This window comes from Tasmannia lanceolata, unplaced genomic scaffold, assembly GCF_043159265.1.
Source record: "Tasmannia lanceolata isolate RefF3 unplaced genomic scaffold, GAP_Taslan_0.1 ptg000008l, whole genome shotgun sequence".
Classification (NCBI taxonomy): Eukaryota; Viridiplantae; Streptophyta; class Magnoliopsida; order Canellales; family Winteraceae; genus Tasmannia; species Tasmannia lanceolata.
The window spans coordinates 8,851,795-8,877,672 of NW_027518685.1; the positions used below are offsets into that span (position 1 = coordinate 8,851,795).

At 39.3% G+C, this 25,878-nt stretch overlaps 1 protein-coding gene across 6 annotated transcripts; it reads right to left on the bottom strand.

Annotated features, from left to right (window-relative positions):
• Positions 1-1,367: 1,367 nt before the first annotated feature.
• On the bottom strand, positions 1,368-25,576 carry LOC143884247 (putative disease resistance protein At4g27220). Of its 6 annotated transcripts, none has more exons than XR_013252804.1 (3): positions 24,929-25,576; positions 24,661-24,770; positions 1,368-1,592 (listed from the first exon to the last, which is right to left on the bottom strand). XR_013252804.1 is itself a non-coding variant. In XM_077387710.1 (3 exons), exons 1-2 carry the CDS (start codon positions 4,445-4,447, stop codon positions 2,231-2,233), a joined length of 2,058 nt encoding a protein of 685 aa, XP_077243825.1. In that variant the 5' UTR covers positions 4,448-4,488; the 3' UTR covers positions 1,368-1,592; positions 2,149-2,230. The 6 variants fall into 6 exon arrangements, 2 of the variants coding, with proteins under 2 accessions (XP_077243825.1, XP_077243826.1); XR_013252803.1 differs by having other exon boundaries at positions 24,633-24,770; XM_077387710.1 differs by lacking the exons at positions 24,661-24,770; positions 24,929-25,576 and adding exons at positions 2,149-2,283; positions 2,443-4,488.
• Positions 25,577-25,878: the final 302 nt, after the last annotated feature.

A 25,878-nucleotide genomic window follows, 5' to 3' on the forward strand; every position in this document is an offset into this window, starting at 1 on the left:
GGTGGCTAGAGACTGGAGGAGATTTTACTATTCGGATGATCCGATTTGAAGACGAACTGCGCCATGCACCATTAGGCCTATGTAGCCTTTCACAGTGTCTCTGCATGTAAAAAACCATTTTACAGTTACAGACACAGTTAGAGCATCTTTCATTCCAGACATGGACATCATCAAAGCTTGCTTGCTAGATGACATCACCTGAATATTGTGGAATGTCTTTGATCTGACTATGTTTGCACTCAAAATTTGCAAATTAAGGTCTGTGTTTCTCTATGAAGTCACATCCCGGAAAAAGGGGTCTGTGAGTAAATCCGAAATATCCAATCCATTGGTTATTCAACAATGTTAACATTACATAATAGTTCATAAAGCTTTTTATTACAATACACTAAGATCCTGAAAAATGCTAAAAGAAAGAACATTTTAGATGATGTCAGGACCAGAATTATGAGAAATTGAAGAGAAATCATTTTCGCTAGGTAGGCAAGCTACATGAGGGACCCAAAAGCATAGATAAAGTTGGTAAAGTTGATTCAAACTCAGGATATTGTTGCATCCCAACAATGTCATCAGTACAATAAGCAGTTGGCATGGATAAGCTGGGTTATTTGGTTCAACTGAATTGATGATCTTGTCAATATTGAACATGGCTATATAACATATCAGACCATTTTCAAGGAAATGAGCAACTGGTTAAACATGATGGAAGGCTCCGCGTGTAACTTTAACATAATAATTTCTTTCAATCAGAATTTGCATGTTGGTAAGAAAATAAAACCAAACAATAGTGAGATGATTCCCTATATAATCAATGAATTCAGTTGATTCATGCGCAAAGATATATAAACATAGTTAAATCTCAAAAAGAAAATATGAGCCGTGATAGTTCTCCTGTCTAAGGTGCGACGGACCAGCCATGAAATGCCTTTTGTGATGGACGCTAGCAATTCCCCTTTAATTGAGGGAATAGTCCCTCCTTATTTGCCACCCCCAATTCATCCTCTTCCTCTGCAACTATTTCTCCCGTTTCAACAAACCAAACTACACGGAGACATTCCAGGTGTTGGAAGCTCTTAACCTGTAATAGTGTTGGATGGCTAATGTCTGTATGTTTTGGAAGGATAAAGGAGATTTTGCTGGAGAAACACTGTCTCCTCATATTCACCACCATCACTTCCTCGTTTGAAATTATTTTCTCCATTTTTGGGCAGTGACGAATATAAAGTTCCTCCATTTGCTGAAGGTATTGTGCAAGAATAGGGGAGAAGTGTCAAGCTCCCGAACCAAGACCGTAACTGCGTCGCGTTTCAATGACTCACCCACATGGACACGCAAGGCAAACATCACCACATCACCATCCCAGTCAATAAGTAAACAGAGCAACTAAAGCAAGCATCCATTCGACCATAAAGGTCCCATAATTAAAATCCAACAAATTACCTTTCATGAGGTTTAATCAAAATAAAGCAATAAATTATCTAAATTGTCCCTACTGAATTTAACAGAAATGTAACTGAATTAGAATAGCCAAACAAACTAAATCCACGCTCGTCCCAATTTCCCGAAACGCATCCACCTCTACTCCTCATTATCTGAAAAGCAAGTAACATACGTGGAATGAGCTAACACTCAGCGAATGGACAAGCGTCCTATAATAGGTTGATCAAGTATGCACCACAACAAGACTACAAAAATCATGATATTTTTCCAAGAGCATAAAGTAAGCAATTCATCAAGAATGTTACATAAATTCCCATGAGTTACAAGCAAGAATAGCATTTCATGCTATTGTCACAACACTTGTGACTATCAATACTTCTAGTTTCATCTCGTACAGGAAACGACCAACCTCTTGATCCTGCAAGGTCATGGCCAAGTTTTGATAATTGCACTAACTCATCTTGCCTTTTATTATTTAAATAGATAACAAAGTTTATTAGAGTTCCCAAAAAACTCTGATAAGCCAATTAAAAACGAAAATTAAAAGCTGAGTTTGTGCAATTATTAAGACATGGGAGTGCAAATATTAGTAGCCTATATTAAATGCAGAAAACCCCATTATTTTTATGCTAATAAATTCAGGAAAATGGGTAAAATGCAGCTGTAACAAAGCTCAAAAGAAGTTAGTCTTCAAAGGAAGCTTGTCACCTTCTGGTTGGAGGCGAGAGTATACTACCTGGAGGAGCCATGGACGGAGATGATCGACGGATCTGCTTCGTAAAGGAGCTACTCAATCATCTGGCAGCCGTCGATGTAGCTTCACGGTTACGGCTGTTCCCAAAACTGCATTATAGGTTGAGAGAAGAAGAGGGTGAGGGGAAGAAGTGATGAAAAATATGAATAGAGTAGATTTATCAGGTACGCCATGCATGCAAAAGGCAGAACACATCATTAGATAAGAATGTTTATGAAATCAAATAATGTTGTTACCATCACTTACACGGAAAAGAGGCAGGAGGTGAGACTTGACGCTTTCGTCCTCCCACTCCAACCCCTGAAACCATGCTTCTTCTCCTCTGAGTAATACAAGTTTAGGTGCGTTTTGGGGACCTATTGGAAGTCTCTTCAAATTCGGGCAACCAGATACACCAATATATTCCAAGGAAGGGAAATGGAGAGATAAATGGGACCCTCCTCCTCCTCCATTCTGGCTGTAGCAGACATTCCTAAGCTTTAGGAGTCCCAACAATTCTAATATCTTTAATCGAGGCAACACTCCCAATTCATGCTCCTCTTCATCTACACTTATCATCACCTCTAATTCATCACACTGATAGAAACGGAGATGCTCTAGGTTTTGGAGGCCTCGTGCTAAGTTCCAAGGGAGAAGATTCTTCAACCTGCTGCAGAATCGGATGGTTAGTACTTGTAGGTTTTGGAAGGTTAAAGGAGGTAGCAATGATGATCTGGAGGTGATATGTTCCATTTCATGGCATCTGATGAGATGGAGGATCTTCAAGTTGTTGAAACCACGGCCTTCATCATCTAGGAGGTGTGTAATATTGGTGCAAACCCCCCGCAAGACAATGCCTTCGCTTCTACCGAATAATACCTTTACCCACTTACAAATAGGGTACGATATTATCTCAACATTCATATAATTCCCGCAAGCACTCTGGAATTTAGGATCTATTTCATCAGACAGGAACCAGAAAAACCTTTCTATTTTCATTTCCATGTGGAAGATACTAAATTTCTTTAGATTCTCCCAACCGGGGAAGTCTAGAGAAAAACATTTGAAGTCATCAATGTGAATGTGTAGAACGGTCAACCGAGACAAAGATGCCACCTCATCAAAGCCAGCATTACTCCCATCACCGCTGCTACCTCTCACTTCCCACCCACCAAAGCTATCTCTCATATATAATTCTTCTAATTTTCTCAACTTTGATATCACATTGGGTGGCACCCTTTTCAGTTTTCTAGTGTCTGTAAGATCCAAAAGCTTCAGATTTGCCAAATCACCTATTTCTATTGGAAGTTCTTCGATCTTCGTTTCTACCAGGGTAAGTATTTCGAGATTGACCAATCCTTTCAGCAGAGATAAGTCATGTAATTCCTTGCATCTATCTAAACACAAAGTCCTGAGACTGGATAAGCATGGTAGTGATGGTGGCAGTGATGAAATATAGGTCTCACTTAGATCCAAAACTAGGAGTTCTTTCATTGGTTGGAAAAAATTATTTGGGACTTCTTTTAAAGCGTAATTATGTGATAGTAATAAGGTTTGGAGATGTGGGGATATTTGCTGTTCAGGGAGCACACTATTTGAGCATCTCATCAGTGAAAGCCTCTTGCATTGTTCCAACTTTTCTGACCGCACCTTCAATTCTACTCCAGCTTTAACTACAAATCCATGCTCTTCTCTTGATGCGATCCATATGGCCACATCTCTAACAATATCATGCATTTTCACATGACCCTCCTTGTCACCATTTAACAGCAAGCACGAATCCTTAAGTTTGTCAACTACAGTTTGTGTTGTATCCCATGCTTCTTGCAAGTTGTCTACGTCTTTGAAAACCCTCTCTCCCACCAAGTATAACATCAAATAACGTATTTCGATGTTATAGTCTTCAGGAAAGAGACAACAAAACAAGAAGCAGGATTTGGCTTCCTCACTTTCAATGTAGCTGTAACTCAGCTCCAGACGAGAGTATAGATCTTTATCCACATTTTTTATGTTTGTAGGACGAGAAGTACGTAATTCTCGCAATGCAGTTTTCCAAACATGTGAGTCCTTCCCTTTTAGTGCCCTTGCAACCGTGACAATCGCCAGAGGCAAACCCTTGCATTCTTTGGCAACTTCCCTTGCCAACTCATCAGTTTCAGCAACACCTGCTTTCTCTTTGAACAGATTCCATGAATCTTGATCAGATAAGATTTTGACTTTAATCTTTTCCTGACAATTCATCGTGGAACATACATCTAATTCTCGTGTTGTCATTATAATTTGGCAGCCCGTTTGGCTACCTCCGTGAGGGATTCCTACCTATCCCACAGATCGTCAAAGATTATGAGTATCTTCTTCTCTTGCTTCAATCTATTCAACAGCAGGCCTGCTCTTACTTCTATGTTCTCTTCTGCAAGTGGCATGCCTAATTTCTCCGCAAGTTCACCTTGGATCTTTTTCAAGTCTTGGTTATGGGAAACGGTCACCTTTACAACCTCATCGCACCACTTTTCTGTTTTAGCTTGCTTTCCCACTTGTTCCACTAGGGTGGTTTTGCCAACGCCTCCCATCCCGTATACCCCGATGATGTTGATTCTCTCGTCTTTCAACGCCTCGATGACCTGCTCCATTGCAGATTTTGTAGATTCAAAAGCCTCATACTCTCCTGCGGGCAAGGACGAAAAGCTTGGACAAGGGCGGGGAATTGATACATCAGTAAAATTCCCTCTTGTCAGTAAGCCATCAACATCAACCATCTTCTTCTTTGCTTCTTTACCCAGAGAATAGCGCGAGCTCAAATCGGGACACCACCCCTTGAAACATCTTTTGTTCTCCATAACTCCAGCATCCAATCTCTTCGTGACTGCTTCAGTTTCATCTACTTGTTGCAGCCACAATTGAACTTCACCAGTAATTCCTTCTCCTCTCCTACGCGCAGCCTCCACTGATTGTTGCACAACATCTCTTCTCAAACCCAAATCTCCAACTTTGTGTTTAAGATTTTCAACGTTCTTTTTATACCGAACAAGATAATCAACACGGCGCTTAGTAGGAGCGAATGAAACCTTCACAATGTCTATGGTAATTGAAGTCAAAGTATCCATGATGAAGAGTGCAAAGAGAAAACTAACCGGGGAAGGAATAGCGAGCTACTGTCAAGGAAGACAAGAAACCACCTTCAACAACAATCTCGCTAGCAGATGATGTGAAGAGAAATTACGTTATGAGGCAAAGTAAGAAAATATGCTCTTCTTGAATTGGCTGTCAAAAGGAAAGGGGAGTAATGATATATTCGTTTCCTTTTCTTCCCAAGCCACACCCATTTAGTGTAAAAAGAGTAGGTGGGGAAGAAAAGAGGCCCCACTTTTAACAGCATCACAAGTTGAATGGAGCACTTAAAAACCCGTTTAATGGTTTGCAGTTTAAAACTCTGTTTTTGTTTAAGGTCAACGTTTTAAAGCTGTGTTTGAAACGTTTGTTTTTGCCAATTTCCAACTTTACCCTACCGTATTTTGTATATTACAAAACTTTAAGGGAAATGATATCTGCGCCAAGGTGTTTCGATAAACAAGCTTCTTTGAGGATATTACGATTCTCAAAAAGCTCTTTAAACGTTTTAAATACAACACAACAAAGAAGTGGAGCCCATATTTATCGAAACACTTGGCGCGCAGATATCTTTTAAATGCATTCTTTTTAGAGGAATTCTAGATTGAAGGGAGCCCTTGCAAAAAAGAGGTGAAATGGCTCTCTCATTGGCTGCACATCACCATCATGCAAGGGTTTTGTTGCAGCCAATGGGGGAGCCCTTTCACCTCTTTTTTGCAAGGGTTCCCTTCAATTTAGACTTCCTCTTTTTTGTATTTCCGTCTTTTTACTATGTTTTGTTTAACCGAAACTGTGTTAAACTCAAATTTTTGCCATCCCATTTTATCGCCAAACATTTTGCTAACTATGATTGGCACTAGGGGTGGACATGGTTCGGGTCTGACCCGAAAGAACGGAACTGAAGCGGCCTATTTGGTTCGGTTCAGTTCTAGAAAATGATGGTTTGGTTCTGGGTATACCCGAGAACCATGTCCACTCCTAATTGGCATTTGCCCCACTGTATTTTGATATGGAAATTTGCTAACTATGATTGGCACTCGCCCCCTTTGTATACTCATTTTGAAAATTACTAAATCTCAGCCTCACTTGAGAAATGAGCTTTCAAAAGCAAGAATCGTACCTTTGAGAACCCCACCACAGAAAAGACAACATGAATTGAAATCTCCACCGGCTGAAGGAGCTGTAAACCACTCGGGGAAAAGAGAGAATATGAAATGAAATATTTCATTCACACTTTAGCTAGTGGAGATTAACGTAAGTAGCCTGAAATCAAAAGGAAATTAACGTGAACCGTTGATCAAGATGCCGTCCGATATCTTTCCATTTTGGAAGATGCCGATCATTTGACTATCTTGGCCATTGGTCTCGTGATGCTGCAAGATGCACCTGCATCAGCCGGCACAGCATGACTCAAAGTGGGCTGCGGGCCGGGCCGTGCCTATGCCTAAACCCAGACTATACATGTGGTGCCGGCACAGCCTATTATCTTATTTGTACCGTGTCGTGCCTGGCCTGCAGGCCTAGTGGGCCGAGATTTTTCACTGGAGATTTTTCGCCGGCACGGCCCGATTGCCACCTTGAGGCCGTGATGAGTGATGATAAATTCGCCCCGGGTTTCCTCATTCGCCCCTTTTCACGGTAATGTAAAATATGTGAAAAGAAGAGATTAAATTTAGAAGAGAGAGAGATCATGAGAAGTTGTAGGGGCAAGTCCAATTCCTGGCTCCGTCCCTGAGTGGCTCTAGGCCAATTATATATCTATATGTCTTTATAATCTAATCAGTGAGACCACAAGCCTATTCTGTTGCTGCTGGTCGAACCATAATATCCTAAGCTCATGATCAAATATTTGGAACCTACAAAAAGATATTTAACCATTAACTGTTTGGATACAAGGATTTTAAAATTCTGGATTTTTCCTCAAAATCCTTGATGGGAGACGAGAGAAGAATGAACCGCCCATCGTTTTCTAATTTCTCGCCCCTCTTTTCCTCGAGCGAGAGAGTTTGAGGTGGTCTCGTGTTTCCAGGTTTTAGAAATCTCAGGATAGGAGATGGTTTCTAAAACCTGGATTTCTTTCTTAAAATCAAAGAAAACAATTGATATCCAAGATTTTAAAGAAAGAGTCCACGGTTCGTTTTATGATTTCTCGCCCCTCTTTTATACGGCTTACAAACTAAAACATGGAATCTAAAATCCACGTATCCAAACAGCCTTTTAATCTTTGATGGCATTGATCTTATAGACGGGATGCACATGTGGGACCAAGATCATGTAGGTTGCCTCACAAGGATCCACCAAACCAATGGTCATGATCACACATATATGATATGTGGGACCCAAGGTTGATTATTAAGATTATATCTTAACAAAGTTTTTCATATGATGCATGAGCATAGTATTCCAAGGAAAAAATGAGTAGGAAGAAGTCATGGTAAAACTCACTTCTGCAATGTTACAAATTATCATTCAGTTAGGTCTTGCTATGGATGACCATGCATCAAAATCTACCCCCATGGGACAATTCCAACACTCCTATTTATGGCCGTGAATACAGATCATTGCTTCTTTGTTTTCTCACTGTCCATTTCACAGCCACAAATTGGAAGGTTGGATGGTCCATACACCAAAAATTGCATCAATTAGATGATCCAAACTATTGATTGTTAGAGATTTTGGATTTTCAAAATCTTTGTTTTTAGTGAAAATAATACTTTGGAAAAAAATTTCTCAAGAGCATTTGGGAAAAAGAAAATGTTTTATTCGAAAGATTTGCTTTTTACAAAAGGATGTAGAAGTGTAGTTGAAAAGATAGTGGCTCCTTCTTAGGGCTTATAAAGCATTACCTTTCTTTACTACTTGTTTGGTTGCACATTGGGTTGAACCCATGGGTTGCGGGACAGTGCAAAGCGCGACTTGAGCAATGGGCAGATAGTGGCTCCTTTTTAGGCGCACTTTAATTTTTCCATCGTCGCGAGGAGCGATTGGAGCCTTCAATTTTTTCTGATTAGGTCGGGACCGTTGGATCTAGATAAAGAGGAATCGATCAAATGGGTGAGCCGAATGGTTCGGTCAGGTAGTCGGCCCAGTGCTGAATGGTTTGGGCTTCGGGTTCGGGCCTAACAGTCAGCCCAGTGGGCCCAATACTCCAACGGTCAGCGGATGCGATCCATTGGGTTGTGTCCCTTCCCCCAACGGTCAAGAGCCCAGGGGTTGCGATTCGCACCTTTGATGGTTAATCTAACGGTTACGAGGTTGGAGGGAGGTTTTACTCAAACCAACAGTCACTCCAGGATCGATCAGGACCGTTCAATCGTGAATGGGTGTGATCTAACGGTCATAATTCAAACCAATCTGGAAAGTTGCCTTGTAGAAGTGCTCAAACCAATCTGGAAAGTTGCCTTGGAGAGGTGCTTTTCACACTGAAAAAGACACCAGAGGGTCTATAGAAAGAGCAGAATTCTATCATTTGAATATAGAATCGAATTGGCATCTTTGTAGTGCATTTTGACAGATCCAATTCATACTTCTACATTCTTTCTTAATTCCCCAAGTCTTTTACATACTGTCCTTTTTCTTTTTATTGTTCTAGATACTGTTCTTCTACAGAAACAATATCTGAAAATTTCTCTAATGCTTGAAATTTCTTAAGGGCATTTCGGATTTGATTCCGCTTGTGCATAGCGTCGTCAAATATTAGTAGGATTTTCCTACTAGACTTCATTGTATCTTGGAGGCAATTTGCGGATCCCCTTTGCACACTACTGGTGGGGGCGAATCTTGTCTTAAGGAAAGTGATATCACGCCTTGAAGCAACACTGTTTTTGTTCTCTCGCCACCAACAGGAACTCTCAAATTCTCCAACATTGATTAGTAGAATTTTGCATGTTAAATTTGTACTTGATTGATCATTTCGAAAATGCTAGAACTTGGGCTATTATGGCTGAATCATGATCTAAGCAAACTTCCCAGCTTCTAAGAGAAGGAACTTATAAGAAGCAACTTAGTTTACCATTCAGAAAAAAAAAAAGCAACTTACCTTGCCTTGTCTTCTATGAGAGTATTACTAGAGCAACTTATCTTGCATTGTGTTCTAAGAGTGTATTACTACTTGGTGTTGTCTATCTAGTCCTTAAATTTAAGTCAGCCAGTCTCAACAAAGAATTTTAGAACTTCTTATGCTTGCTTTAGCTCATGCTTAAATGAACTATTGTGCTTGAGAAACCATAAATGATCCATCAATTAGTTGCATTCAGATCTTTTGCTATCTCAGGTTGGACCTTCTTCTTCACAGGCCAGTTTGGAGAAATAGATTTTATGGTGGCTAAGATAGAAGCATGGAGGATTGATTTAAGATTTAGAAACAACAGCACTAGAGGGCTGACCCCAACTAGTTTGGGACAAAGGCTTAGTTGAGTTGAGTTGTAAAAACTACATCACTAGAGGGCTGTTGGGTAGATCATGAGGACAGACTCACAATATAGTATGATGGACTAACACAGAATCAATTATTTCATAGAGATTTCGCTAGTCTTTTGTGGAGATCATATATCTGAACAATAGCATGGGAAGCTAACACCATGACATAGAGCTTGTTTTACCAGCACACTGAGCTGCCCAGTTTTTGTACATGGCACTCGAACCCTCTGGATGGCATTAAGATTGTCCATTCATTCAAAGTAATACATTTCAAAAACAAAAAAATGACAGACTTTTCCTGCTTTATAATATAATCAACACTTTGCTTATGAATATCATCCACTGACTGGCACAAAAACACTGCAAATTGATGGAGATAAAAAATATACATAAAATAAAGCAACACTTCTTCAAAGTGTGAAATTAAAGTCAATGGGTTTCTCTAATTTGCACTCAATATTTGCAAATTAAGGTTTGTGTTTCTCTATCAAGTCACATCCAGGAAAAAGGGGTCTGTGAGCAAATCCGAAATATCAAGGGGTTATTCAACAATGTTAACATTACATAATAGTTCATAAAGCGTTTTGCTACAATACACTAAGATCCTGAAAAATGCTAAAAGAGAGAACATTTTAGATGATGTCAGCAGCAGAATTATGAGATATTGAAGAGAGATCATTTTCCCTTTTGTAGTCAAACAACATGAGGGACCCAAAAGCATAGATAAAGTTGGTAAAGTCGATTCAAACTCAGGATATTGGTGCATCTAATCATAGAGGAGATTCTTAACCTGTGGAAGTATTGGATGGTTTAGTGTATGTATGTTTTGGAAGGATAAAGGAGATGTTGTCGGAGAAACACTGTCTGCTCATATTAGCCACCATCACTTCCTCGTTCGAAATTATTTTCTCCAATTTTGAGCAGTGACGAATATAAATTTCCTCCAATTGATAAAGACTCTGTGCAAGAACAGGGGAGAAGTGTCAAGCCCCAAACCGGGACCATAACAGCGCCGCATATCCATGACTCTCCCACATGGACACGCAAGGCAAACATCACCACATCACCATCCCAGTCAATAAGTAAACAGATCAACTAAAATAAGCATCCATTCGACCATAAAGGTCCCATAATTAAAATCCAACAGATTACCTTCCATGAGGTTTAATCAAAATAAAGTAACAAATTATCTAAATTGTCCCTACTGAATTTAATACAAATGTAACTGAACTAGAATAGCCAAACTAATTAAATCCGGGCTCATCCCAATTTCCCGAAATGCATCTAACTTTACTCCTCATTATCTGAAAAATAAACAACATACACGGAATGAGCTAATGCTCAGCGAATGGACAAGCGTCCCATAACAGGTGGATCAAGTATGTACTACACAACAAGACTACAAAAATCATGATATTTTTCCAAGAGCATCAAGTAAGCAATTCATCAAGACTGTTACATAAATCTCAATGATTTACAAGCAAGAATAACATTTCATAATATTGTCACCACACTTGTGACTATCACTACTTCTAGTTTCATCTCATACTAAAAACGACCAGCCTTTTGGTCCTGCAAGATCACGACCAAGTTTCGCAGACTCCACTGGCCACATATACGTGTCTATATACCAAAATTGCGTCAATTAGATGATCCTAACTGTTGATTAGTAAACTTTTGCATGTTTAATTTGAACTTGATTGGTTATTTCAAATATGCTACAACTTGGGCCCTTGTGGCTGAATCATGATCTAATCAAAACTTCCCAGCTTCTAAGAGAAGGTACTTGTAACTTTGTAAGAAGCAACTTAGCTTGCCTTGTCTTCTATGAGAGTATTACTAAATCAACTTACCTTGCATTGTGTTCTAAGAGAGTATTACTTGGTGTTGTCTATCTAGTGCGTAAAATTTAAGTCAGCCAGTCCCAATAAAGATAGTATGAACTTCTTATGCTTGCTTTAGCTCATGCCTACATGAGCTATTGTGTTGGAGCTGTGACGAATATAAAGTTCCTCCGATAGTTGAAGACAACGTGCCAGAACAGGGGAGAAGAGACATCTCGAGGTATGGCATTGATACACTTGCATTTAGACATCTCTAGATGAAACGTCAAATTTAATGTTACTTTAAACTTCCCATGATCACTAGTGTTACAAAAAAAAGGAATAAACAAATAAATTTGTTTCTTCGTGTTGTATGTAAGCATAGGAATTTTTTTTTCAATGGAATGTAAACGTAGGAATATTGAGGAACTAATTAAGAGTTGATGTTTCTGGTGTGTAAGCAAACGAATATTGCTGAGCTAAAGAGTCAATGATTGTGGTGTATAGGAAAAGGAATATTGAGGTTTGGATTCCTGGCCTTCTAGTGTATAATTCCTTTGAAAAAACTTGATTTAGCACAGAAAATCTTGGTTGGATGGTGGTTGGGTTCCTGGTCTTCTAGTGTACAGCATAGATTGTTTGGACTCAGATTTAGAACCTCATCCGTCACATGGCGGTTAGATGAACAAGAGGTAAACTTTATAAAAATAACTCATTGAGTTTTCGTAGAGCCTGATTAGTAATAATCCAGTCTTCCCCTATACAACACAATCAGAATCCCTTCTCTCTCAAAACATGAAAAATGGTGACACTTTATTCACATTCCAGATAGACCAAACAATATATGGAGGCTACTGTGTTGGCACTACAATGTTCTGATAATCGCACTAACTCATCTTGTCTTTTATTATTTAAATAGATAGCAAAGCTTATTAGAGTTCCCAAAAAAATCTGACAAGCCAATTAAAAAAAGGAAAGGAAAGCTGAGTTTGTGCAATTATTAAACAATGGGAGTGCAAATATTAGTAGCCTATCTTAAATGCAGAAAACCCCATTATTTTGATGCTAATAAATACAGGAAAATGACAAAGCTCTAAAGAAGTTAGTGTTGTAAGGAAGCTTGTCACCTTAAGCTTAGTAAAGGAGCCACTCGATGATCATCAGACAACTGTCGATGTAGCTCCACGGTTACGGAGAGGGCCACGACTGCATCATAGGTTAAGAGGAGAAGGGGGTGAGGGGAAGAAGTGATGACAAATATGAATAGAGTAGATTTATCAGGTATGCCTTGCATGCAAAAGGCAGAACACATAGATAAAAATGTAAAAGGAAATCAAATTTCATTGACCATACTGATAATGTTGTTACCATCAGTTACACGGATGAAGAGGGACCTTGAAAAAGAGGTTGGAGGCGTGACATGATGCTTTCGTCCTCCCACTCCAACCCTTGAAACCATGCATCTTCTCCTTCAATTAATTCAAGTTTAGGAGCGCCTTGGAGACCTATCAAATTTCATTGACCATACTGATAATGTTGTTACCATCACTTACACGGATGAAGTGGGACCTTGAAAAAGAGGTTGGAGGCGTGACATGATGCTTTCGTCCTCCCACTCCAACCCTTGAAACCATGCATCTTCTCCTTCAATTAATTCAAGTTTAGGAGCGCCTTGGAGACCTATCGGAAGTCTCTTTCAATTCGGGCAAAGATGTACAGAAATATCTTCCAATGAAGGGAAATCAAGAGATACATAGGACCCACCTTCTCCTCCTTTATTATGGCTGTAGCAGACACTCCTGAGCTTTGGGAGTCCCACCAATTCTATTTTCTTTAAACGAGGCAGCAGGGCTTCCTTATCCACCACTCCCAATTCCTCTGCACTTATTATCACCTCTAATTCATCACACATATAGAAAATAAGATATTCCAGGTGTTGGAGGCCTCATGCTGAGTTCCAAGGGAGAGGATTCTTTACCCTGTGGCAGCATCAGATGGTCAGTTCTCATAGGTTTTGGAAGGGTGGAATGATGATTTGGAGGAGGTGATATGTTCCATTTCATGGCATTTGATGAGATGGAGGATCTTCAAGTTATTGAAACCACTACCTTCATCATTTAGGAGGTGTGTAATATTGGTGCAAACCCCATGCAAGACAATGCCTTGGCTTCTTCCGAATAACACCTTCACCCAATTACTAATAGGATATGACACTATCTCAATATTCATATACTTCCCGCAAGCACTACGGTGCACTCTATTGATGCCATCCAATATCGCCATTATCATATCAATCGCTTTATCTGTGTGGAAGATACCAAATTTCTTTAGATTCTCCCAGAGCTAGCATTACTCCCATCACCGCTGCTACCTCTCACTTCCCACCCACCAAAGCTATCTCTCATATATAATTCTTCTAATTTGCTCAACTTGGATATTACATTGGGTGGCACCCTTTTCAGTCCTGTAGTGCCTGTAAGATCCAAAAGCTTCAGATTTGCCAAATCACCTATTTCTATTGGTAGTTCTTCGATCTCCGTTTCTACGAGGGTAAGTATTTCAAGATTCACCAATCCTTTCAGTGGAGATAAGTCATGTAATTCCTTGCATCTATCTAAACACAAAGTCTCGAGGCTGGATAAGCATGGTAGTGATGGTGGCAGTGATGAAATAGGGGTCAAGCTTAGATCCAAAACCAAGAGTTCTTTCATTTCTTGGAAGAAATTATTTGGGGCTTTGTTTAAAGCGTAATTTTCTGATAGTAATAAGGTTTGGAGATGAGGCAATATTGGCTGTTCAGGGAGTACACTAATTGAGCTTCTCATCAGTGAAAGCCTCTTGCATTGTTCCAGGTTTCCTGGCCACTCTTCCAATTCTACTCCAGCCTTAACCCGAAATCCATGCTCTATTCTTGATGCGACTGATATGGCCACATCTCTAACAATGTCATGCATTTTTACATAATTGTCATTGTCACCAATTTTAGATGTGTACCAACATGACAATATTTAGAAGATGGATTATTCCTTTCACATAGAAAACAGCATTTCGCAAATATCGAGGGGTCATGCACTGGCAGTTAAGCACATAACATAGTAAGATGAAGGTATAGACTCAGTTCTAACTCACACATCAATACAATAACAATGAATAACGATAGCAATGCCCATATATCTTCCAATTTATGAACATTGTAGCAAGAATAAAACCTCATAGTTTCAATTACAAAATAAAAATAATTAAAAATGATTATATTATTTCCAAAAAAAACTCTTGGACTTCTAAAAAATATGCCTAAATTTTCCTAATAACAGCCAAAAATCCAGAAATGTTCAGTAAGATCTCAAAACCTGATTTTACATAAAACCTAACTATTTAATCTCAAAATCTTCACCATTTTCAAAACAAAATCTCAAAACCAAAACTATTTACAGAAAAAAAAACTAGTTCTAATACTTTGATTTATATCCGCAAGACAATCAAATCACTCAATGGCAGCAAACCCTAGTTCTCAATGAACTGAAAACTACAGATTTTAGGGGGAAAGAAACCCTTGAAAATTAGGGCCCGTTTGGATACCAACAAGATTTAGATTTGGATTTAGTTTATATTTTTAACTCGATCAGATCCTTAAATTTCCAAATCAGCCACGACAGTGCAAAAAAATCCGATTTTCAAATCTTTTCTGCGAGATGTTATTTGGAAATCAATATTTGTGGCAACTTCCTTCACCATCGCTCCTCCTCGACATTGCTCCGGCTGCAGCGAGACATCCCGCCCTCCTTTCCTCTCTCTCTCTCTCTCTCAAAAAATGATCATGAAGATGATTGATGTGTTTTGTATCCATAACTCAAATCCAAATCAAAATACAAATGCATGAGGTATCCAAACGGGCCCTTAGAGTTTTTATTTAGGGGAAGAACCAGAGAGACTAAAGAAGTTACACGGGCCCTAATGTTTCTATTACATTAGGAAATCCAACAAAAACCTACAGACCTTGGATGATCATGCATTCGATTTCAGTGCTCAAATAGACAAACGCAAACAAATCACATGAAGGAATATAAATTTTCAAAGCAGAGAATTTGATACATTGAAAATGGTAGCAAGTGCAAAGGCAAGGAAGATAAAGATGAATCTCAATAAATCCCACAATTTATGGTGAGAAGTTTCTAGGGTGAAACTGAATTAGTAGTGGCGTGACTTTGTAAGGCAAAAAAGATTTCAAAAAATAAATTTCTTTGCCATAAATACTAAAATGAACTCTTTTAGAGAAGTTAGTGGTGGAAAAACTTACTTATTGGGGAGCAAACGAAATTAGTATTGGGGAATACTGGAATAGATCCCGTAATTAACTGCCCCCTCTTCACGGTAATGTTAATGGAGCTGAAAAAATCACTGCCCCTCCAGCAGTCCACATGCGCTCCCCTTAACGACCCTTTTAACACATGTGACATAACGTTCGTGTCTACAACACACTTTTTTTAATGGGCGGTGATAAATTCGCCCTTTAAGACCTCATCCCCCCCCCCCCAACGCACTTACCTTTCTCTCTACGCTGAGTTGTAACCATGGTTTTAAATTTCGAATTTCGGTGGAGACCGACACTGAAACCACACAAAACCGAAAATGGTCATTTCTTTCGGCCGAAATTTCGAAATTTCGGTTTTTTCGAAATTTGACACAAAAAATCTTTTTTTTTAAAGAGGAAAAGGATTGTACGCTCGAGTGCCCAATCACATGTGGGCCCACTTTGTTAGGATGATCCAAAGCATTCATTTGAAAGGCCTTTATATAGATGGGGTGTGTACCAAAAATTAGCTCCATAGGATCATCTTAACCCATCCATTTGTGGAGGTCAAAATGGACAGACACTGTGTGTCCACAAATCTGCCCATTTTTGCCCTCCACTTTTGGAGGGGTTAGGATGATTCAATGTAGCTGATTTTTGGTACACACCCTATCTATGATAGGGCATTGCAAATGAATGCTTTGTGGATCACCACAAAAAATGTGGGACCCATGTGATTGGGCACTCGAGCGTACCATAAGCTTGGTATGCTCGAGTGTACAATCCTTTTCCTCTTTTTTAAATATTAATTTAATATTTCGCCGAAATTTAATAATGAATAAAATATTGTTTTTTGGTTTTGTACCAGATTTCGACCGAAATTTCAAAATTTCAGTCGAAAATTAGAAATTTCAAGGTCCGAAACCGGTACCTAAACCGAAATTTTAAACCTTGGTCGTAACCATGGTTTCAAATTTTGACCGAAATCTGAAATTTCGGATTTCGGTGGAGACCGACACCGAAATCCCGAAAAACCGAAACGGTATTTTATTTCGGCCGAAATTTCGGTCGGAATTTTGATTTTTCAGAAATTTGACGCAAAAAATCTGGTTTTTTTAAATTAATTTAATATTTCACCGAAATTTCAGAATTTCATGGGTCCGAAACCGGTACCGAAACCTAAATTTTAAACCATGGTCGTAACCATGGTTTGTTCATTTAACAATGTTCACTATTTTAACAAAATCATTTGGACTCATCTTGTTCAAAGATCCGAACCTTTCATTTGAGAGGGCCCAACGTAATAAAATTTGGAAAAATTTTTCATTTAACAATGTTCACTATTTTAACAAAATCATTTGGACCCATCTTGTTCAAAGATCCGAACCTTTCATTTGAGAGGGCCCAATGTAATAAAATTTGGAAAAATTGCCCATGGGGGACATCTAAATACGAGAATTGCCAACTGGGGGCACACTTTTGAAAAATTGCAAAAGAGGGTTGATAACCCCCTTTTGAGTGTTTGATAACCACATTTAGAGGGTTGATAACCCCCTTTTAGAGACTTGATAACCCCATTCCGTCCCTCTCTAACAATTTTTCAAAAGTGTGTCCCCCGTTGGCAATTCTCGTATTTTGATGCACCCTAGTGGCAATTTTTCCATAAAATTTTCTCCATAGGATGATCCTAACCGTCCTAACCGTCTAATATAGAGATATGACATTACATATAAACCTGTACACATCAGAGAGTTAGGATCAACCGAGATGCTTTTTGAGGGAAAAGCCTATTTACGTTGGGGAACAACAAAAACGGTTTGGATCTTCAAATGAAGTGGGCTGCAATGAATTTTCTATGTGGTTCTCTATGTAGTTGGACTTATTTTTTTATAATAGAGTGGGCCCATCTCTTCAAAGATCCAAACCATTCAGTTGTTGGGCCCCCAAGTAAATAGGGCATATGCCAAAAATCATCTCCATAGGATTACCTTAACCTTCTAATCATTAGAGATTTACATTTGGTGTACTCTGTCAATATATTAGAGGGTTAGATCATCTTATGGAGATTACTTTTTGGGCACAATCTATTTGCATTTGGACTCAACAATTGAATGACTTGGATCTTCAAGAAGGTGGGCTCCATTGTATGGATGATCCTAACCTTCGGATCTATCGAGGTTTCTATAATGTACATGGAGGGTTAGGATCATCCTGTGGAGATGATAAGTTGGGTACAGCCGATTCAATTTTTAATTAGGGAAACCTTTAATTTATGATGGTACTCCTCTAAATTAACCATAATCATATCATTTTCCTCTAAGTCGTTGGAAGAAAATTTCTCCCAAGAAACATTTTTATGTCCAGAGTATTTTTCTTACGATCCAAACAGGACCTAAGCGTCCCTGTTTGATGCTTTGGTGTGAATTTTCCTAGAAAAGTTTGGAACGGAATTTTTTTTCTCAGGCCCTGTTTGCGGGGAGAGAGAGAGAGAGAGTGTGGGGTAATATGGTGGTACAAGCGGCACACAAGAAGGCAGTGATTGTATCAGCTAATCCGGTGATGAGGATTATTCCGTAAACGTCGGATGTCGGAAATTACTGGTAGGCCAGGGGGGTGCGCCGTGCGTCCATTCTATCCCACAAGGACATACACTTGTGGGTCATGTGAGTGGCGAGGCAACTAAGATCCTCTTTTCCACCCAGGTTTTCATGCCTGGAACCGGTCGCCCTATAACATACACGGGAAAGCGTTTGACTACGCTGGCAAGCTACACTATACTGCGACGATGGCTCCAAACCGGATACAACTACAGATACGGTTCGGATTCGATTCACCGTACCACCGTTGTCCACCACCCACCCAATTTAGAGAGGGGGGTTGTTAAAGCGTCTATAATAGATGGTAGAATCCGCTCCCTCTCTTATTGAAACTCAGAGGAATAGAAGTGGGCATTCGGGAGACACTATGAAAAGCTTCCATTTGGTGGGCATCTTCCTATTCATAAATTGCTCACTTCAAACCCGGTCGGGTTCATCCAAGTCAATCCGCGTTCTTGTTTTGCCTGACTCTATTGACCCAGGAAAGCTCGTCCCAACCTTAAACGAGACCGGGGCTCTATTCCTTTCGTACATCTATCCGAGACCCGAACCTGAGAGTCATTCCCAAAGAAAGCCATTCCTTCAAACCATTCTCTGAAAGCCCGAGCCCTAACTCTGAGATCCAGCTGCTCCTCCGATTCCAGATTTTCTCGGTCGGTGAAGTCCCGGATGTACCTTCTAGTTATGCTAGCCTCCGAATCTATCACTTTGTCTTTGTAACAAATGGGCTGTGGTACGATGTCCACAGGTTGTGAAGCTCACAACCTGTCATTTAATTGGTTAAATAGAGAGAGGGTAGTTTAGTAAATACCTGCAGTGAAAATGGGGATCCGCTCCGTGCGGGGCGGGGATTCCTGCAGGGTATGTGGATTTAAAAAAAAAAAAAAAAACAGATGGGGGACAGGGATGGAGCTGGGCTCGCCCTGCTCCGACCCACCCCATTTCAATATGCAAGTCATTATCAATATCATCTTGTTTTTAATACCGTTTTAGTGTTTTTTCATGTGTGAGGAACTGTTCCTGATCTCAACTGTAAATGTGAGAAATCCAAATCTAAATATTGTGGGTATCCAAAAACATTTGTTGGCATTGATCTTATAGACGAGATGCACATGTGCGGCCAAGATCATGTATGTTGCCTCATGAGGATCCATCAAACCAATGGTCATGATCACACATATACGAATATACGATATGTGGGACCCAGGATTGATCGTTAAGAGTATATGTTTTCATAACAGATAAATGATTTGGATCATTGAACCAGTGAGCCCCACTTGTACTTTTGCCCGCTCCTCATGCATCGCGTAAGCTCATAGTGAAGATCCAAAATCTTAGCTGTATTTTTCATCTTGAAAGTATAAGCTGATAGTGCTATATATTGTATGAATGCTGCCAATGTGCTGAAAGAGGCAACATTCATACACCAAAAATTGCAGCAATTAGATGATCCTAGTTGTTGATTAGTAGACTTTCGCATGTTGAATTCGAACTTGATTGTTCATTTCAAAAATGCTAGAACTTGGGCTCTTATTCCTGAGTCATGATCTAAGCAAACTCTCAGCTTCTACGAGAAGGTACTTGTAAGAAGCAACTTAACTAGACTTGTCTTCTATGGGAGTATGAGAAATTATATGGTGGCCGACCGTGAAAATCAGAAGAGCAGAGTGTCAAAACTCTGCCCCTTGATTTTTGATCTAGTCAAACCCCCTTTTTTGACTTCCCACTTAGATAAAAAACTAAGGGCGGTCGGCCACCATATAAATTCTCCGAGAGTATTACTAACGCAACTTATCTTGCATTGTGTTCTAAGAGAGTATTACTTGGTATTGTCTATTTAGTCCTTAATATTTAAGTCAATCAGTCTCAGCAAAGATATTATGAACTACTTATGCTTGCTTTAGCTCATACTTAAATGAACTATTGTGTTTGAGAAACAGTAAATGATCCATCAATTAGTTGCATATCAGATCTTTTGTGACCTCAGGTGAGATCATGGGGATAGACTCTCAACATAGTATGATGGACTTACACAGAATCAAGTATTTCATAGAGATTTCACTAGTAATTTGTGGAGAACATATATCTGAACAATAGCATGGGAGAGGTTCTCATTCTTCACGTTTACAGGGAAGCTAACACCATGACATAGAGCCTGGGTTACCAGCACATTGAGCTGCCCAGGTTTTGTATATGGCAGTCAACCCTCTGGATGGCATTAAGATTGTCCATTCAAAGTAATACATTTCAAAATCATCAAAAACAAAATGATGAGAGACTTTTCCTGCTTTAAATCAACACGTCACTGATGAATATCATCCACTGAGTAGTACAAAAAAAACACATTGCAAATTGGAGATAATTTTTTTATTGAAAATAAAGCTAGACAAGCTACTTCAAAGTGTGGAATAGGCTTGTAAAGGGGTTAAATTCAATGGGTCTCTCTAATTATAGATCAGAAAATTTATTTGTTAGTCAAGGTTTACAGAGATTTCTAATTCCTGCAGAAGATCAAATGAAAAAAGACGGAGAGCATTGGTTTATTCCAATAATAAAATTGGTGTTTGTGTTACGGTGGCATGAGACTGGAGGAGATTTTATTATTCGGATGATCCGATTCGAAGACGAACTGCCCCATGCACCATTAGGCCTTTGTAGCCTTTCACAATGTCTCTGCATGTAAAAACCATTTTACAGTTACAGACACAATTAGAGCATCTTTCATTCCAGACATGGACATCATCAAAGCTTGCTTGCTAGATGACACCCTCTGAGTATTGTGGAATGTCCTCGATCTGACTATGTTTGCACTCAAAATTTGCAAATTAAGGTCTGTGTTTCTATGAAGTCACATCCAGGAAAAAGGGGTCTGTGAGTAAATCCGAAATATCCAAGCCATTGGTTATTCAACAATGTTAACATTACATAATAGTTCATAAAGCTTTTTATTAAAATACACTAAGATCAGAAGAACATTTTAGATGATATCAGGAGCAGAATTATGAGAAATTGAAGAGAGATCATTTTCGTTTGGTAGGCAAGCTACATGAGGGACCCAAAAGCATAGATAAAGTTGGTAAAGTTGATTCAAACTCAGGATATTGTTGCATCCCAACAATGCCATGAGTACAATAAGCAGTTGGCAAGGATAAGATGAGTTATTTGGTTCAACTGAATTGATGATCTTGTCAATATTGAACATGGCTATATAACATTGCAGACCATTTTCAAGGAAATGAGCAACTAGTTAAACATGATGGAAGGCTCCGCGTGTAACTTTAACATAATAATTTCTTTCAATCAGAATTTGCATGTTGGTGAGAAAATAAAACCAAACAATAGTGAGATGATTCCCCATATCATCAATGAATTCAGTTGATTCATGTGCAAAGATATATAAACATAGTTAAATCTCAAAAAGAAAATATGAGCCTTGATAATTCTCCTGTATGTTCCTGAGAAATGCACTGCATTTTTCCTCCAATGCATGTAATATTTCCATTAGGTCTTCAATGAACACAGAATGTCTCCATTCACGAGATGGCTGGTCTAACGTGCGACGGACAGGCCGCGAAATGCCTTTTGCGATGGACGCTAGCAATTCCCCTTTAATTGAGGGAATAGTCCCTCCTTCTTTGCCACTCCCAATTCATCCTCTTCCTCTGCAACTATTTCTCCCGTTTCAACAAACCAAACTACATGGAGATGTTCCAGGTGTTGGAGGCTCTAATGGGAGGATTTTCTTAACCAGTGGTGGTGTTGGATGGCTAGTGTCTATATGTTTTGGAAGGATAAAGGAGATTTTGTTGGAGAAACACTGTCTCCTCATATTCACCACCCTCACTTCCTCGCTTGAAATTAGTTTCTCCATTTTTGAGCAGTGATGAATATAAAGTTCCTCCATTTGTTGAAGGTATTGTGCAAGAATAGGGAGTAGTGTTAAGCCCCCGAACCAAGACCGTAACTGCGTCGCGTATCCATGACACACCCCACATGGACACGCAAGGCGAACATCACCACATCACTATCCCAGTCAATAAGTAAACAGAGGAACTAAAGCAAGCATCCATTCGACCATAAAGGTCCCATAATTAAAATCCAACAAATTACCTTTCATGAGGTTTAATCAAAATGAAGCAAAAAATTATCTAAATTGTCCCTACTGAATTTAACAGAAATGTAACTGAACTAGAATAGCCAAACAAACTAAATCCACGCTCGTCCCAATTTCCCGAAACGCATCCAACTCTACTCATTATCTGAAAAACAAATAACATACGTGGAATGAGCTAACACTCAGCGAATGGACAAGCGTCCTATAATAGGTTGATCAAGTATGTACCACAACAAGACCACAAAAATCATGATATTTTTCCAAGAGCATAAAGTAAGCAATTCATCAAGAATGTTACATAAATTCCCATGAGTTACAAGCAAGAATAGCATTTCATAATGTTGTCACAACACTTGTGACTATCAATACTTCTACTTTCATCTCATACTGGAAACGACCAACCTCTTGATCCTGCAAGGTCATGGCCAAGTTTCACAGCCTCCACAGGCCACATATACATATTTATACACCAAAATTTGCATCGATTAGATGATCCTAACTGTTGATTAGTAGAATTTTATATGTTTAATATGAACTTGATTGCTCATTTAAAAAATGCAGCAACTTGGGCTCTTATGGCTGAATCATGGTCTAAGCAAACTTCCTAGCTTCTAAGAGAAGGTACTTGTACGAAGCAACTTAGTTTACCTTGTCTTCTGTGAGAGTATTACTAAAGCAACTTATCTTGCATTGTGTTCTAAGAGAGCATTACTTGGTGTGGTCTATCTAGTCCTTAAACTTTAAGTCCGTCAATCTCAACAAAGATATTATGAACTTCTTATGCTTGCTTTAAGTCAGGTTCTTTGTGACCTCAGGTGAGATCATGGGCACAGACTCTCAATATAGTATGACGGACTAACACAGAATCAACTATTTCATAGGTTCTTAACATGTGGCAGTATTGGATGGATAGTGTTTGTATGTTTAAGAAGGATAAAGGATATGTTGTTGGAGAAACATTGTCTCCTCATAGTCGCCACCATCACTTACTCATTTGAGATTGTTTTCTCCATTTTTGAGTAGTGACGAATATAAAGTTCCTCCAATTGTTGAAGGCTCTGTGCAAGGAAAAGGGGGGGGGGGGAGGGAAGGGAGGGAAGACATCTCAAGCTATGGCATTGATACACTTCCATTTAGACATCTCAAAATGGAACATCAAATTTATTGTTACTTTAAACTTCCTTCGATCACAGTGTTTCAAATCTTAAAGTTGCCTTTGATTAACTTTTACTGGCAAGAGAACTGGATGTATAATCCATAAAAGCAGTAAGAACTAAGAAGATCTAATACAATAGGAATAAAAATAAATAAATTTGTTTCTTCGTGTTTTATGTAAGCATAGGAATATTTTTTTGAATGGAATGTAAACATAGGAATATTGAGGAACTAATTAAGAGTTGATGTTTCTGGTGTGTAAGCAAACGAATATTGAGGAGCTAAAGAGTCAATGTTTGTGGTGTATAGGCAAAGGAATATTGAGGTTTGGATTCCTGGCCTTCTAGTGTATAATTCCTTTGAAAAAACTTGATTTAGCACTGAAAATCTTGGTTGGATGGTGGTTGGGTTCCTGGTCTTCTAGTGTACAGCATAGATTGTTTGGACTCAGATTCATAACCTCATCCGTCACATGGGGGTTAGATGAACAAGAGGTAAACTCTATAAAAAATATAACTCCTTGAGTTTTCGTAGAGCCTGATTAGCAATAATCCAGTTTTCCCCAATACAACACAATCACAATCCCTTCTCTCTCAAAACATGAAAAATGGTGACACTTTATTCACATTCCAGATAGACCAAACAATATATGAAGGCTATTGATGTTGGCACTACCATGTTTTGATAATCGCACTAACTCATCTTGTCTTTTATTATTCAAATAGATGACAAAGTTTATTAGAGTTCCCAAAAAAACTCTGATAAGCCAATTAAAAAACGAAAATTAAAAGCTGAGTTTGTGCAATTATTAAAACATGGGAGTGCAAATATTAGTAGCCTATATTAAATGCAGAAAACCCCATTATATTGATGCTAATAAATTCAGGAAAATGGCTAAGATACAGATGTAACAAAGCTCAAAAGAAGTTAGTCTTGAAAGGAAGCTTGTCACCTTCTGGTTGGAGGCGAGAGTGGACTACCTGGAGGAGCCATGGATGGAGATGATCGACGGATCTGCTTCGTAAAGGAGCCACTCGATCATCCGACAGCCGTCGATGTAGCTTCACGGTTACGGCGAATAAAACCACGGCTGCATTATAGTTTCAGAGGGGAAAGAGGGTGAGGCAAAGAAGTGATGAAAAATATGAATAGAGTAGATTAATCAGGTATGCCTTTCAAGGAAGGGAATGCAAAAGGCAGAACACATCATTAGATAAGAATGTAAAGGAAATCAAATAATGTCCTTACCTTCACTTTGAAAAGAGGCTGGAGGTGAGACTTGACGCTTTCATCCTCCCACTCCAACCCTTGAAACCATGCTTCTTTTCCTCCAATTGATTCGAGTTTAGGTGCGCTTTGGGGACCTATTGGAAGTCTCTTCAAATTGCTGCAACTATAGACAGCAATATGTTCCAAGGAAGGGAAACGGAGAGATACATGGGACCCTCCTCCTCCTCCTCCTCTGTTCTGGCGGTAGCAGACACTCGTAAGCTTTGGGAGTACCCCCAGATCTAATGTCTTTAATCGAGGCAGCAGGGCGTCCTCATCCCCCACTCCCAATTCATGCTCCTCTACATCTGCACTTATTATCACCTCTAATTCAGCACATCCACGGAAATAGAGACGCTCTAGGTTTTGGAGGCCTCGTGCTATGTTCCAAGAGAAAAGATTCTTTAACCTGTCGCAGGATCGGATGCTTAGTTCTCGTAGGTTTTGGAAGGTTGAAGGAGGTGGGAATGATGATTTGGAGGTGATATGTTCCATTTCATGGCAATAGATGAGACGGAGGATCTTCACGTTGTTGAAACCACCGCCTTCATCATCTAGGAGGTGTGTAAAATTGGTGAAAACCCCCCGCAAGATAATGCCTTCGCTTCTTCCGAATAATACCTTTACCCACCTTCAAATAGGGTACGACATTATCAGAACATTCATACAACTCCGGCAAGTAATCGAGAATTTATAGTATATTTCAATCCACGGGTTCCAGTCAGTCGTTTTCGTTTTCATTTCCCTGTCGGTGATACGAAATTTCTTTAGATTCTTCCAAAGGCCGCTGTAGTCTCGAGAAAAACATTCGAAGTCTGCAATGTCAATGTGGAGAACGGTCAACCGAGACAAAGATGCCACCTCACCAAAGCCAGCATTACTCACATCACCGCTGCTACCTCTCACTTCCCACCCACTTAAGCTATCTC

Excerpts from the sequence above, each read along its gene's own strand:
- LOC143884247 (XM_077387710.1), bottom strand. The coding sequence starts at position 4,447 with ATGACAACACGAGAATTAGATGTATGTTCCACGATGAATTGTCAGGAA. Across the intron at positions 2,284-2,442 it reads TCACCTCCTGCCTCTTTTCC|TTTTGGGAACAGCCGTAACC; the intron begins GTGTAAGTGATG and ends CCTATAATGCAG.